General features: G+C 35.6%; 1 protein-coding gene across 1 annotated transcript; it reads left to right on the top strand.

The window, feature by feature from the left end:
• The first annotated feature begins 196 nt into the window (after nt 1–196).
• On the top strand, nt 197–15,235 carry LOC136028466 (zinc finger protein 665-like). Its single transcript, XM_065706308.1, has 3 exons — nt 197–284; nt 1,766–1,930; nt 9,556–15,235. The coding sequence occupies exons 1-3, from the start codon at nt 197–199 to the stop codon at nt 10,602–10,604; spliced, it is 1,302 nt and encodes a 433-aa protein (XP_065562380.1). The 3' UTR covers nt 10,605–15,235.
• Nucleotides 15,236–16,592: the final 1,357 nt, after the last annotated feature.

Genomic DNA, 16,592 nt, shown 5'->3' with positions numbered 1-16,592 from the left:
GCCTGCCTTCTCCTCAACATCTTGCTCTTTGTAATGTACGCTAAAGTTCAAATTTGTCCCAATTCTGATTTTGATACCAATAGATGCAGCAAAAGAATCAAATTTGTATGCTGATTTCAATATATAAGTTTGATTAACTTTACTCTTATCTATCAAAGGTTACGAGCCTGAAAAAATTTTATATATTTTCAAAAAAATGGGGAAACACCTGCCAAAAGTCATAGAAGAGTCATGGCTTTTCTGGCGACAGCCAGATGGCGACATGGCTTTTCAGCCGAATTACGGTATCCATTTTGGTTTCTATCAATTTCCCTTACTCAGCAACATAATCTTAGTTTGCTATTTTTAAATATTTCTTGTCTTGGTTTTCTAAATTGTTTTTTTTTTTTGTGCAAATTCTATTTCAACTTTTCTGTGAAAATGGTACATACAATTTTAATAATTTTAACACATACTAACAAATTTACTGTTAATTTTTTTCTAATTAATTTAAAAACGATATTTTTATCATTTTATTTGTCTCCACTAGAAGTTTTTACCATCAGTTTTATATTAGAAACTCCTGCACTGTTTTATAATTAGTTTGAATAGACGGGCATAAATACGGTCAGCGTTTCAACTTGTCTTACTGACATCACAAGTGAATGTTTCAACATATTATGAAAATAGGAGTGCTCCGTCAAATTTTTAAATTATGTTCAAAGATTTTGAAAGACGAGAAAGGCCATTAAAGAAGAACTTGGTATAGTTACTTTACAGAAGTGTTTTTTGGAAGATGGTAAAGAATTGAAATAAAAGAGGCATTGGCTTGGTTGCTGTGCAGAAGCACCGGGAATAGATAAAGCAAAGATACAAAAAGCTTGGAATACCACGAATTTCAAAACATTTACTTGACTTGAATGAAACATATTTACAAGAAGAGACCGCAGCAGAACTCCCAAAACTGAAAGTTATAACTGCTGGTAACAATTTACAATCGAATAATTAAAAAAATATTCGACGGATGGTCTATGCGCCATATTTTCGAAAGAGCTACGAAGAATTAGTAGTTAAACATATTTAACCACAACTTAGTTCATTTCGCAGTATAAACCTTTCAAAGACCTTAAACTCATTACAGATTTGTGGGGTTTTAGGGGCTTAGGTCCCCATTATTTTAGCGAAATGGCTATCTCAAAAATTTGATTTGGTGGATTTGAGGTCAAGAAGACAGGAGGGCTAGTTGCCCTCCAGTCCCTTTTGATTCTTAAAAAGGGAACTAGAACTTTCAATTTCCAATAGAATGAGCCCCTGACGAATTTATGTGATCATTCCTTCCATAGAAACTTTATATGTCCCCAGGTTCCGGGGAGGGGGCTGTATAAACCCTGGAGTTTTTATTATTTTATCATGGGTCTATTTTGGAAACCATTATTATGTCAAAAATTGTATCGGACAAATTTGGAAAAAAGAAGGTTCGTTGGGGGGGGGGATCGCTATTTGCTATCAGATTACTTTTCCCTCTATAATTTCAGGCTTCACTTTTTTTTTCTATGTTAGTGAATTTCGTTTAATGTTCCTGGTTTTCTTTTGCTTTACAAAAAGTAGAGTTTTAAAAACAATTTGTTAAAAAAACCTGCATATCTGCTAATTTTATGTATTCATATAATATCTTTATATTTACATTTTTACACGTAACTAAAAATAAAGGCAGATTTTTCAGATTTACTTACTAAGCTTTACTGTTAATTTTTTCTTTGTCTGTTTAATTTAAATTTTGTTTTAGAAGTTGAAGATGATTTACCACGTGACAGCGAGAAGCCCTTTCATTATCCAAACCATCTTTTGTCACCAAAACCTGAAAATGTTCCTTCGCTTAATTTATCTGGCATTTCAAGACCATGTAAATTTGAGTACGACACCCAGGAATCCAAATGTTCTAACAATGAAGGTACATCTAAAACATTGTGTTTTTGGTGATTGAAATGTATTGGATAATATTTTGGACAAAGATAGGACAAAGGGACTTAATCTTAAGATGGAACTTTTGTTTTATCTTAAGTCAATGCTCAGATTTTTCCTTAACTATTTTGTAGTCTTTCATGAAAATTTTTTAATTTTCACCTGACAGTGGTTTGTTAAGTTTTATTATCAAACAGTATATGATAATGAAGGGTAAGGAGCAACCCGGCTCAATTGTAACCGAAACTCTTAAAACGGAATTTCGATGTCAATAGATACATCAAAAGAATCCGATTTTTTGCTGGTTACAAATATATAAGTTTCATTAAGTTTAGTCTTTCCCATTAAAGGTTACGAGCCTGAAATTTGTTTCAATCATTTAAAAAAAAAATGGAGAAACACCCTCAAAAAGTCATAGAATCCTAATCAAAATCTCACCATCAGATTCATCGTATCAGGAACCCTTTTGTTGAGGGTTCTTCACCTGTAGTTGAGGAGTTCTATCTGATAAATGTGAAATTTGTATTTTTTACCAGAAGAAAGATCACAGATGCGTGTTTATTTGTTTATTTTTTTGTTTGTTTTTCTTTTCCCAGGGGTGATTTTATCGATCCAATGGTCATAGAATATTGTGAGTGGCCTCATTCAAATGGAAGTTAAAAGTTTTAATGCCATTTTTAATTGACCTAAAAAGATTGGAGGACAACTAAGCCCCTTTCCATGCCACTTTTCCCTCGAGAAAATCTGATAGAAATTTTGAGATATCTATGATAAAACATACTATAATGATCTGACAAAACACAGAACTATAATGATAAAACGACGAGGATTGTTTAGGTACAGCTTGTAAATTTTTTAATATAATAGTACACGATTCAAAAAATCATTCTAACTGAAATCATTGAACAAAGAATGGATTTAGGTTCAGTTCTTGGACAGAATTTTTCGCTCTTTTGGATGGAGAAGAGATGCTCAAGAAATATGTTGTTTTTGGCCTTTCCAGTTATTTTATTTCACCTCTGTGTATGGCTTTTTTTTTGAAAAAAAAATTCTTTAAATTGCAGTTTAGTATATTTTTCCTAATGATAAATATAATTACAAAAAGGGGGCATCATTACGTTATATGCATATACAATTAAGAGATCTAACTTTCAAACATATACAGGGCTCCTGAAAGGGGGAGGTGGTACAAGGAGGCCATGTACGAGATCAGGAGATGTTGACAGTTGTAGTAGAAGTGTTGCTAATAGTAATAAAACAGTTTGTGGTAACGAACTCTAGTAAGGAGCGACCCGGCTCAATAGTAAACGAAACTCTAAAAATTGGAATTTATATGCTAAAAGATACATGAAAAGAATTGGATTTTCATAGTGATTTTAAATATATAAGTTTCGTCAAATTTAGTCTTTGTCATCAAAAGTTACGAGCCTGAGAAAATTTACCTTATTTTGGAAAATACCCCCTAAAATTTATTGGGAATACACCCCCTAAAAGTCATAGAATCTTAACGAAAATCACACTATCGCATTCAGCGTATAAGAGAACCCTATAGCAAAAATTTCAAGCTCCTATCTACAAAAATGTGGAATTTCGTATTTTTTGTCAGAAGACAGATCACGGGTGCGTGTTTATTTGTTTGTTTTTTTTTGTTCTTTTTCCCAGGGGTCATCGTATCGACCAAGTGGTCTTAGAATGTCGCAAGAAGGCTCGATCTAATGGAAATGAAAAGTCTAGTGCCCTTTTTAAGTTACCTAAAAAATTGGAGGGCACCTAGGCCCCTCCCACGCTCATCTTTTCCCAAAGTCAACGGATCAAAATTTTGAGATAGCCATTTTGTTCCGCATAGTCGAAAACCATAATAACTATGTCTTTGGGGATGACTTATTCCCCCACAGTCCCTGGGGGATGGGCTGCAAGTTACAAACTTTGACCAGTGTTTACATACAGTAATGGTTATTGGTAAGTGTATAGACGTTTTCGGGGGGATTCTTTTGGTTTGGGGGGTTGTGTTGAAAGGAGGGGGCTATGTGGGAGGATCTTTCCTTGGAGGAATATGTCGTGGGGGAAGAAAAACTCAATGAAAAGGGCGCAGGATTTCCTAGCATTACTATAAAAAACAAGAGCTAAGAGCTCATATGGCACTTGTGACGAGGCGAGAAGAGCTAAGAGCCAAGAGATCATATGGTATGAGCTCTAACAAAATTCTATGAATCAATAGATTGATTTAAAACGGAAAATAAGAGGCTTAATGCCGGTCAAGATTTAAAATAAGAGCTCTGAATCACAAAGTCCTTCTAAATATCAAAATTCATTAAGATCCGATCACCCACTCGTAAGTTATAAACACCTAATTTTTTCTAATTTTTCCTCTCCCTTTTGCCCCCCAGATGGTCGAATCTGGGAAAACGACTTTATCAAGTCAATTTGTGCAGCTCCCTGACACGCCTACCAATTTTCATCGCCCTAGCACGTCCAGAAGCACCGAACTCGCCAAATCACTGAACCCCTCCCCCCGACTCCCCCAAAGAGAGCGAATCCAGTACGATTCTGTCAATCACGTATCAAGGACATTTGTTTATTCTATCCAACAAGCTTCATCCCGATACATACACTCCAAGTGTTTTTCCAAAATTTCCCCCTCCAAATCCCCACAATGTCAAAAGATCTGGTCGGGATTTGAAATAAGAGCTCTGAGACATGAATTCCTTCTAAAAATCAAATTTCATTACGATCCGATCATCTATTCGTAAGATATAAATACTCCAATTTTCATGTTTTCCAAGAATTCCGGTTCCCCCCTCCAACTCCCCCGAATATCACAGGATCTGGTCGGAATTTGAAATTAGAACTTCAAAGCACAAGATCCTTCTAAATATCAAATTTCATTAAGATCTGGTCACCCTTTCGTAAGTTACAAATACCTCTATTTTCAAAATTACCCCCCCCCCAATTCCACCAAAGAGAGCAGATCTGGTCCAGTTATGTCAGTCACGTATCTTAGACAGGTTTCTATTCTTCTGCTCCAGTTTCATCCTGATCTTACCGCTTTAAGTATTTTCTAAGATTTCCGGTCCCCCCAACTGCCCCTCCCCAATTACGCTTGATCCGGTTGAGATTTAAAATAAGATATCGGAGTTACGAGGTCCTTCTAAATATGAAGTTTCATGAAGATCCGATCACTCCTTCGTAAGTTAAAAATACGTCATTTTTCTTATTTTTCAGAATTACCCCCCCCCCCGCAATTGAGCAGACCCGTTCCAATTATGTAAATCACGTAAGCAAGACTTTTGCTTATTTTTCCAACCAAATTTCATCCCAATCCCTCCAATCTAAGCGTTTCCCATCAGTTTAGATCTCCCCACCCCAAACTTCCCCCAATGTCACCAGATCCGGTCAGGATTAAAATAAGAGCTTTGAGACACGATATCCTTCTAAAAATCAAATTTCATGGAGATCCAATCACCCGTTCGTAAGTTAAAAATACCTCATTTTTTCTAATTTTTCAGAATTACCCCCCCAACTACCCCAAAGAGAGCGGATCCGTTCTGGTTATGTCAATCATGTATCTAGGACTCGTGTTTTTTTTCCACCAAGTTTCATCCCGATCCCTCCACTCGTTGGAGGTGTTTTCCAATTTTTAGGTTTCTCCCTCCCAACTTCCCCCCCCCCAATGTCACCAGATCCGGTCGGGTTTAAAATAAGAGCTCTGAGCCACGATATCCTTCTAAATATCAAATTTCATTGAGATCCGATCACCCGTTCGTAAGTTAAAAATACCTCTTTTTTTTCAGAAATACCCCCCCCCCCAACTACCCAAAAGAGAGCGGATCCGTTCCGTTTATGTCAATCATCTATCTAGGACTTGTGTTTATTTTTCCCACCATGTTTCATCCCGATCCCTCCACTCTAAGTGTTTTCCAAGTTTTAGGTTTTCCCCTCCCAACTCTCCGCCCCCATCACCAGATCCGGTCGGGATTTAAAATAAGAGCTCTAAGACACGATATCCTTCTAAACATCAAATTTCATTGAGATCCGATCACCCGTTCGTAAGTTGAAAATACCTCATTTTTCTAATTTTTAAGAATTACCCCCCCCCCCCAACTACCCAAAAGAGAGCGGATCCGTTCCGTTTATGTCAATCATCTATCTAGGACTTGTGTTTATTTTTCCCACCATGTTTCATCCCGATCCCTCCACTCTAAGTGTTTTCCAAGTTTTAGGTTTCCCCCTCCCAACTCTCCGCCCCCATCACCAGATCCGGTCGGGATTTAAAATAAGAGCTCTAAGACACGATATCCTTCTAAACATCAAATTTCATTGAGATCCGATCACCCGTTCGTAAGTTGAAAATACCTCATTTTTCTAATTTTTAAGAATTACTCCCCCCCCCCCCAACTACCCCAAAGAGGGTAAATCAGTTCCGATTATATCAATCATGTATCTGGGACTCGCGCTTATTTTTCCCATCAAGTTTCATCCCGATCCCTCTACTCTAAGTGTTGTCCAAGATTTTAGGTTTCCCCCCTGCAACTCCCCCCAATGTCATCAGACCCAGTCGGGATTTAAAATAAGAGCTCTGAGACACAATATCATTCCAAACATCAAATTTGATTAAGATCCAATCACCCGCTCATAAGTTAAAAATACTTCATTTTTTCTATTTTTTCCGAATTAACTGGCCCCTACTCCCCCCCCCCCAGATGGTCAAATCGGGAAAACGACTATTTCTAATTTAATCTGGTCCGGTCCCTGATACGCTTGCCAAATTTCATCGTCCTAGCTTACCTGGAAGTGCCTAAAGTAGCAAAACCGTGACTTTAGGTTTTCCCCCTCCAACTCCCCCCAATGTCATCAGATCCGGTCGGGATTTAAAATAAGATTTCTGAGACACAATATCATTCCAAACATCAAATTTCATCAAGATCCAATCACCCGCTGATAAGTTAAAAATACTTCATTTTTTCTATTATATGCGAATTAACCGGGCCCCCACTCCCCCCCCAGATGGTCAATTCGGGAAAAACGGCTATTTCTAATTTAATCTGGTCCTGTCCCTGATAGGCTTGCCAAATTTCATCGTCCTAGCTTACCTGGAAGTGCCTAAAGTAGCAAAACCGGGACCGACAGACCGACAGAATTGGCGACTGCTGTATGTCACTTGGTTAATACCAAGTGCCATAAAAACTATGAAAAAATAAACATGAAAAAGTTTTTTCAATTGAAAGTAAGGAGTAGCATTAAAACTTAAAACGAACAGAGATTATTAAGCATATGAGGGGTTCTTAAAAAAAAGCGAGGTATTTAGGAGGAGATAAATACATCGCTCTTTATGCTAAATATTTTTAGTAATTTCAACCACTTATTCTACGGCCTTTCTGATTCAGGGGTCATTCTTAAAGAATTGGGACAAAACTTCAGATTTAGTACAAAGAGCGAGGTATTAACGGGGGGACAAATCCCCTCATATACATAATAAAAATATAATAATACAAAAGTTTGTTACGTAAGTTAATTCTTTAGTTACGTATATTTCTTACTAATAATAACGTTTGTTAAAAATTAAAAGTTCTAGTTACCTTTTTAAGTAACCGAAAAATTGGAGGGCAACTAAGCCTCCTTCCCACCCCTTATTTCTCAAAATCGTCTGATCAAAATTAAGAGAAAGCCATTTACCCAAAAAAAGTATTAGTATGCAAATTTCATTTTAATAATTTATGTGCGGAGAGCCAAAATCAAACATGCATTAATTCAAAAACGTTGAGAAATTAAATAAAAAAGTAAATTTTTAACTGAAAGTAAGGAGCGACATTAAAACTTAAAACGAACAAATATTACTCCGTATATGAAATGGATTTTCCCTTCTGCAATCCCTCGCTCTTTACGCTAAAGTTTGACTCTTTGCCACAATTCTAATTTTTAAAACATTTGAAAACTTCAGCGTAAATAGCGAGGGTATGCGGGGGGGGGGGGAACCCATTTCATATACGGAGTAATTTCCGTTCGTTTTAAGTTTTTATGTCGCTCCTTACTTTCAGTTAAAAAACAAGTTTTTTTTTATTTTAATAGCAATAATAGCATCAGCAATAGCACTAGTAGTAGTAGCAGTAAAAGCAGTTGTAGTATGCACTTAGTGTTCTTGAGTAAGTCAAACCTCCCCCTCAAAATATCCAACAAGTTTCAATTTATTACACTACACGTACACTTATGACATTACTGATAGGCCCCTTTGACAGCTTGCATGCAAGTAGTATGTTTTGATTTAGTTCAAATTTTTTCTCAATATTCTGTAAAACTCACCATAATACCTTTATACCATCTTAGTACCAAAATAGCCTAAAAAGTAGCAGTCGGAGTATTAGAAGTATTGGCGAAGATATGAGTGGCAGTACAATTTAAAAACTAAATTGGATTTCCAGCTAATTTTGACTGGAATCCAAACTGGTCAAAAAAAATCTAATTTTTATTTGAAATTTTGATTTGTGTGTCAAGTGCAGCAAATTATTGAAATTATTTAGATTCATTTAGTTTTCAGTAGAACAAAAGTAATGGAATTTTTGTTGATAAACATAATAAACAATATTTTTTGAATCTCAAACAATTTTTGTACAGTTTTGTTGTACGTAAATATTGTCTCTTTACCTTTGTAGTTGAGCGAAATTTGCAGCAAACTTTGGCACTTTAGCTTTTATCCTTGTCTTTACGGTTCTGGTGCTTTTTGGTTTTGGTCTTATTTAGTTTTGCTGGTGTTTGGTCCTTGGTATGAAAAGAGGATAAACAGAATAACTAGGTCCCGTTCGAGGACCTTTACAGAATTTTACCTTAGGAGAGACTAATGTTCCATGGGTGGCAAAGTTTTTGATGAGGCCAAAAATGGGAATGTCTTTTTGCCCTTGGAGGAGAACGATTCTTCTAACTCGTCAGCACCCGTAAAGTATGTTTTTTGCCCATACCCATCCGTCCTACTTCAAAAAGAGCTAGGATATTAATTTTATATTGAATCATCTGCTTTATGACCAGTTCTGTCTTAGAGTGTTGGGACATGGTTCTGACGTTCCAGAAGCCGAGTTTAAGCTTTTTCTTAGCAGTCATCAGCATTTTTCATTGCATCAGAATAATTAATTTTAAAAGCTGATATTAGTATCACCACGAGGGAGAGAAGAGGAATCGAAAATAAAATTAATTGTCAAAACATATCGAAAGATATACTGTTTTATCTGTAGACTTCTAAAACACATTGAAAGATTAATTTTTTGTTTTCAGTTTATTGAGGTATAATTTTGTTTTATTTGGGTTTGTTTTCTCTGTAGACTTTTGAAACATATTGAAAGGTGCGTTTTTTTGTATTTTTTTAGTTTTGATTTTTTGTTTTATTCGTTTTTTTACTCTATAGACTTTTATATTTTAGGTAACTTTTCATCACACGTGTCTGGAATGCACTTGCAGGGAATTACGTCACTATTTTTTTCAAAGAATACATCTACGAGTGGTTTCTCAAACGAATGTGCATTGGAATCTGAAGGAAAAAGTTTAGGAAATCAGAAAACTGGTTTGAAAAGTTGCATGCAAAGTGACAAGAATAGAAAATTGGAAAGATATCAAAGAACTCATAAAGAGAAAAAATCTTTAAGTGTGAGATATGTGACAAACTATTTTCTCAAAAGCTGCATTGGAAACAGCATCAAAGGGTACATACAGGAGAAAAGCCTTTTAAATGCGATGTATGTAAAAAAAGTTTTTCTGAACAGGGCAATTTGAACAAACACCAAAGAGTGCATTCAGGTGAGAAACCGTTTAAATGCGATGTATGTGACAAGACGTTTTCTCTCGGTGCAAGTTTAAACACCCATCAAAGAATTCATACTGGTGAGAAACCATTTAAATGTGATGTATGTGACAAGACTTTTTCTCAACCTGCAAGTTTGAACACACATCAAAGAATTCATTCTGGTGAGAAACCATTTAAGTGTAATGTTTGTAACAAGACTTTTGCTCAGTCTTCAAATTTGAACCAACACCAAAGAGTGCATTCAGATGAGAAACCGCTTAAATGCGATGTATGTGACAAGACCTTTTCTCAACCTTCGCATTTGAAAACACACCAAGGAATACATACGGGTGAAAAACCATTTAAGTGTAATGTTTGTAACAAGACCTTTGCTCAGTCTTCAAATTTGAACAAACACCAAAGAGTGCATTCAGGTGAGAAACCGTTTAAATGCGATGTATGTGACAAGACCTTTTCTCAACCTTCACATTTGAAAACACACCAAGGAATGCATACGGGTGAAAAACCATTTAAGTGTAATGTTTGTAACAAGACTTTTTCTCAACCTGCAAGTTTGAACACACATCAAAGAGTTCATACCGGTGACAAACCGTTTAAATGCGATGTATGTGACAAGTCGTTTTCTCGCGCTGACAATATGAAAACACATCAAAGAATTCATACTGGTGAGAAACCGTTTAAATGTGACATATGTGACAAGACCTTTTGTCAACCTGCACATTTGAAAACGCACCAAGGAATGCATACGGGTGAAAAACCATTTATGTGTAATGTTTGTCACAAAACCTTTTCTTATTCATCACATTTGGACAGGCACCAAAGAACGGATTCAGGTGAGAAACCGTTTGAATGCGATGAATGTAAAATACTTTTCTGAACGGGGCTATTTGAACAGGCATCAAAGGGCTCATATCGGTGAGAAACCGGTGTTTTAGTTCAATAGTCCCCTCAACATTCTTGAAAGGCTCACCTGAATACCCTTCGTCTTTTTGAAAAGCGAAGTTCAAACATGTATACCTTTCTCAATAACATATACTCTGCTTAAACAACAAACTAATTGCCTTACTTATAGCCTTTGTCCTGAAGACTGTGGGGAGGTTGACATCCCTAATACTAGACCTTTCAGCAATGCTGAACAAATAGCTCTCTTGAAATTTCGGTCGGATTTATTTGCGGAATTACAGGCTTGAGGAGGGGGGGATTGATTTCCTTTCTTTCACTTTTGACTCTTAAAAAGACGCTAAAACTTCCAATCAAATGAGCTCCATTCGATCCAAAGTTTATGCAACTACCCGTTCCATAAAACCTTATATGTGCTGGGCATAACTTACAACCTTTGCCCACTGACTAGAGGGAGGGGGACTAGCTGCTCTCTATTATGTTTGACTTTTAAAAGGGAACTATAACTATACATTTCAAATCAAATGAGCGTCTTCTAAAGTTCACACAATCACCCCTTCCATAAAAATCTTATACGCCGCTTGGGCATAACTTACAACCCTTATCCCCTGACTCTGGGGGATTTTTTTCACCCTAAAGACCTTAATATATGATTTTTGGACTAATTTTGAACAATTGGCTATCTCAAAATTTTTGTTGGATGAATTTGTTGAAAATAAAACTTGGGGGCGGGGGCTGCCCCCGATCAGTTTGTCTCTCAAAAAGGGAACTAAAGATCTGATTTCCAATTAAATGATCCCCTTTCGGAGTTTATACGACCATTTTCCATAAAAACCTTATTTTCCCTCGGGAATAACTTGTCACTTTTGCGCTTAAGAACTTGGGGGGGGGGCTAGAAAAGTGGATTGGATGTGCTTGGGGAAATGGTGGGCTTGGGAGGGGTGTTTGTTGCCCTCCAATCACTTTCGACTATTGAAATATGGCACTAGCCCTTTCAATTTCCAATCGAATGTCCTCTATTCAAAGTTTCTTCGACAACTCCTTCGATACGAAGTGCCCTGGTCAAAAATAAAAAAGTAAATAAATAATACATGGTGCCATCCGCGCTTTTTACTTAGATAGCTCTATTGCGCTGTCTTATTCCAATGTACTGTCTATTCCAAATGCATAAAATTGATTAAATTCAATTTTAACCATCAAAAGCAACAGGCCTAAAAAAATTACTTGATATTAGAAAAAAGGCAGAGACCACCCCAAAGAGTGAGTTGGTCTTAATGAAAATAATACCATTAGATTCAGAATATTTAAAAACCCTTCTTTAGAGGTTTGAAGTTCCTCCCACACAAAAATGTGGAATGTCACAGTTTTCTGAACCGAGAGGCCACAGATGCCTGTTCATTTTTATTTAGTTCTTTCACCTATTATGAATGAATTGTGGTGGGTCATAATGCAGATGGGGGAGGGTAGATGCCTAAAAGAGGTACGGTATTAAAAAGATTATAATATCCAAATTGTCTAAATTTCAATTAGGCCTTAGATAAATATAGAAAAGGGGGAGGGGGGGTATTAATCTTAGAATACCCTTCATTTAAACAAAGGCCCAAATAAGGAAGTTAATGGGTAATACAGGTTTTATTCGAACAGTTCGTGGTAACAAAATGTAAGTAAGGAGCGACCCGGCTTAAAAGTAACTGAAACTCTAAAGAACGGAATTTTGATACCAAGAAATTTATCAGAAGGATCGGGTTTATATGCTTATATCAAATATATTAGTTTCGTCAAGTTTAGTTTACACATCAAAAGTTACGAGCCTGAGAAAATTTGCCTTATTTTTGATAAAAGGGGAGAAACACACCCCTAAAATTTATAAACACTAATGAAAATCGCACCATTAGATTCACTGTGTCGGAGAAGCTTTCTGTAGAGGTTTCAAGCTCCTGTCTTTAAAAACGTGGATTTTTTTTGCCTGAAGAAAGATCACGGATGAGTGTTTATTTGTTATTGTTTTTGTTTCCAGGAGTGATCGTATCAACCCAGTGTTTTCTAGAATATCGCGAGAGGGCTCATTCGAACGGAAATTAAAAGTTTTAGTGCCCTTTTTTAAGTGACCAAAGGAATTTTGAGGGCAAATTTCCCCCTCCCACGCTATTTTTTCCCCTTAGTCCCCCTATCAAAATTTAACATAGGTATTTTGTTCACCATAGTTGAAAAATCTAATAACTATGACTTTGAAGACGGCTTAATCCACCACAGTTTTCGGGGGAAGGGTTGTAAGCTATGAAATCTGAGCGCGGCTTACATAAAATATTGGTTATTTTGAATTATGCAGACGTTTTTAGAGGGGATTTTTTTCTGGTGATGGTGGGGAAGGGAGGGGTTTTACGTGTGAGGATTTTCCATGAAGTAGGTTTGCATGGCGAAAGGGACATTTCTATGAAGGGGGTGCCAGATTTCCCAGCATTATTCAAAAAACGATCAGAAATTAAATAATGGATTAAGATTAAAATTTAAAACAAACAGAAATTATTATGTATGTGAGAGAATTCGCCCCAAGTCAATGCCTCGCTCTTGACACTAAAGTTCAAATTTTTTTCAAATTCTTTTAGAATGGCCCCTGAATCACAAAGGCTGTTTGATTAGAATAAATAGCTCTTTTGAAAGGACTAAAAACTTTTGCGTAAAGAGAAATGTATTGACTAGGGGGCGATCCCCCTTGTTTACGTAACAATTTATGTTTGTTTTAATTTTTGATGTGACTCATAACTTTCCGTTAAAAAAAATTGTTTTGTTTGTTTATTTAATAAAAGCGAGGACGTCCATTGTGGTGGTACCCACCATATTTATTGTGTTTGGGCATTATTTGAAGAAGATCAGAACTGAGCTTAAAAAAAAATCCAGCTGAATAAAAAAGTTTCATCGATATCTCCCTTGTCATCAATTAACTCTTTTGCCTTCAAATTTTGACTGCCTCCAAATTTTGGCTTGATACGTTTGTAAAATGAGTGTGAATGAGAGAAGGGCTGCTTGCCCTCCAATTTCTTGAAAGGGCACCAGAACCTTTAATTTTGAATTGAATTAGCTCCTTTAAAAGTTTCAATAATAATTCGAGCTATTATAGAGTGGTGATGCTTATGATATTGTATTTATGTCCTTTTGAAACCTTTTTTTTTATTAGGTCGACATCCGCCTAAATATTCACTAAAGTTTGATTTTAATTCAAGTTCTATTAGAATGACCCCTGAATCACAAAGTCCATTTAATTAGAATGAATAGTTCTTTTGAAAGTATTAAAAACTTAAGCGTAAAGATCAAGGTATTGACTAGGGGTGGACTCCCTTATATACCGTAATAATTTATGTTTGTTTTCATTTTTAATATTGCTCCTTACTCTCAGTTGAATAATTTTTTTTGTTTAATAACAGCAATAAATAGTATGTCTGTGCTGTCGGTACCCACCATGTTTATTAGGCTTGAATATTATTCGAAAACGATCAGAGCTTAAATTTAAAATAAATTAAAATTTCAACTGAATAAAAAAAAAAAATTATCGATGTGTCCCTTGTCATCAATTAGCTCGTCTATTATAGTGACAGCTTCCGTCACCGATACACGCGCTAATGGATAAAGAATTAAGACTATCTTGTTTTTCGAATGTAGGTCAAAATTTTTAGATAAATGGGACTGTGGAATTGGGAATGATGAAGTGGGAATAATTATTGAAATCAATCGATTGTAAATTTGTTTAATTTGGGACCCATTATAGGACTAAGGTCATCCTGGCCCCATCCTGTTACAACTGTGAATATAGATGAATAATGATCATCTATTTTATTATAAAAATTTAATCATGTTCTACTATGTTTAAACTGCTCATATTGTTAAATATATTAGTTTTTGCCTCATTCATTAAAAATATGTCTTAATTGTTGTTTAAAAAAGAAGAAAAATATGCCTTCACGAGTCAGGACAACAATATTTTCTGATTCAAGTTTTTGTTGGTTCTGTACTTTCAAGTGGACGTGTTTTCGTGGTCAGAAGTTTCATACAAATCAGCCTGAAAATAAGTGTTTCGCACTAAGAATCTGCTTTAGGATCTTTTCTATAAAAATCTATTTCCCCTTATAAGCCCATTCCCTCCTCCTCTCATATCAAATAAACACGCCCTTTGGACATTCTGGATGCACATAGTGTCCTATGACCTAACTTAGCTTTAACTTTAACTACCCAATTTTCCCTAGAAGGTTAAACTCAATACCTTAGACGATCCTAAGATATCAGATATTTAACTTTAATGGAAGCACATAGTGTCTTTCAATTTAGCTAAAAGTCTCCTCATCCATCCGTGGAAGTTTCAATTTGATATCTTTAGCCTTTCTTGAGATATTACAAATGCACTCATTTAGCAACAAAGATACATACAGTGTCTTAATGTGGTTCAATATCCCCCAAGGCTTTCTAAAAGTTTCAAATTAATACTTTTAGCCGTTTTTAACATGTTGCTGGTGCGCTTTTGACAAACCAGGATGCACGTAGTGCCTTTTTATTTTGTTGAAAATCACCCTCAACATTCATTCAATTCTGTAACTTAATGCCATTATCTGTTCCCTGAAAAACTGTTCCCTGACTTTTTCCTTGCGTTTTATTTATTATTTTTTTTTTTACTAAATTGTGTTTTGTAGGTTTTAGTCACAAGATTAAATTGTCCTTGTTTTTTTTATTATTCAATTGATCCCTTTTTAATTCTGCGAGTTTTTGTATTTTATAATTTTTTTTTGTATGTTTGTGTGCCTTTTGATTGTAAGCTGTGAATGTGATCCGTCTGGGCTTGTACTAGTAATTTTTCAGAAATAGTATCTTATCTTATTTCTTACGTTATAGGTAAATCCCGTGCATTCACATAGTTTCTCTCTGTTTAGGACTAGTGAATGCTATCCCTTAGACCTTCCCTTTTCCTTCCTTAAAGGAAACCTTCCTTAAGGTTTTTCCTTAGTACCATTGTATTATATGTTACATACGTAATATAAAAACAATGGGCATTTTACATAGTCTACAGCTCTGTCCCTGAGGCTTTAAAGGATCTTGACGAACCTGGAGGTATAGCTACAGGCTCTTTCGATTATTTTGAACAAAATGGCAATTTAAAAATTTTATTTGAATATTTTTAGGAGTTGTGGAAGGGTATTTTTGAGAGTCGGGTTGGGTGGGTTCCTCTCTAGTTACTTTGAAATTTAAAAGGATCCTACAAGCCTGTTTTCAACTTAGTGAGTTCCTTCTAGGATTTTGACACAATCACCTCTGGGAAGTGACCTAAGGAAAAATTGTACAATTACATTGAAGTCATTCCACCCTTTACCTAGGCAGTGCTACTATTCCACCAATTATAGTGTTAGGAGTGTTAGCCTTCTCTACGACAGAAATAACTCTAAAAGAAATTTGATCTTATATTTAGAAGCATAAAATTGGGGCTGTCCCTCCCCCCTTCCGTGCTGATTTAAGAATATGAAAATTCGCCATGTAAGCCCATGACACCATTAATATTTTATGTGCTACAAATTTCCCACAGCTAGTAGTTATTTATAGAGCCGATTCCTTATCAAATATTTAGGCAGGCGAATCCAAAAGCATTAGATAGATTAACAATAATAATACCATACAATGCTTATAAAAAATAATACCATAAAAGCCAAAATGATTTGAATTCGCTTTGTGTATTTCCCTAATAATTTGAGCTCAATATTTATGAGGGAATATAGTTAACTGATGTATTTTATTCTTGTTTAAGTGTTTTAGCATCTTTAGACAATAAATAAAAAAAAATATTAGCTTTCCATCTTTTCTTTGGAAAAAAAGAAAGCCAAGTGCTGCTGAGTCTTGTACCAATCATTCTTTTAGAAAGCAGAAGGGAACGTGTTTCGAATTATTTTGTTAATTTTGTTACCAGAGCAACAGTTCGATTTGGATCTTT

This window comes from Artemia franciscana, chromosome 6 (genome assembly GCF_032884065.1).
Source record: "Artemia franciscana chromosome 6, ASM3288406v1, whole genome shotgun sequence".
NCBI classification, from domain to species: Eukaryota; Metazoa; Arthropoda; class Branchiopoda; order Anostraca; family Artemiidae; genus Artemia; species Artemia franciscana.
This window is presented reverse-complemented; position numbering and strand designations above follow the sequence as displayed.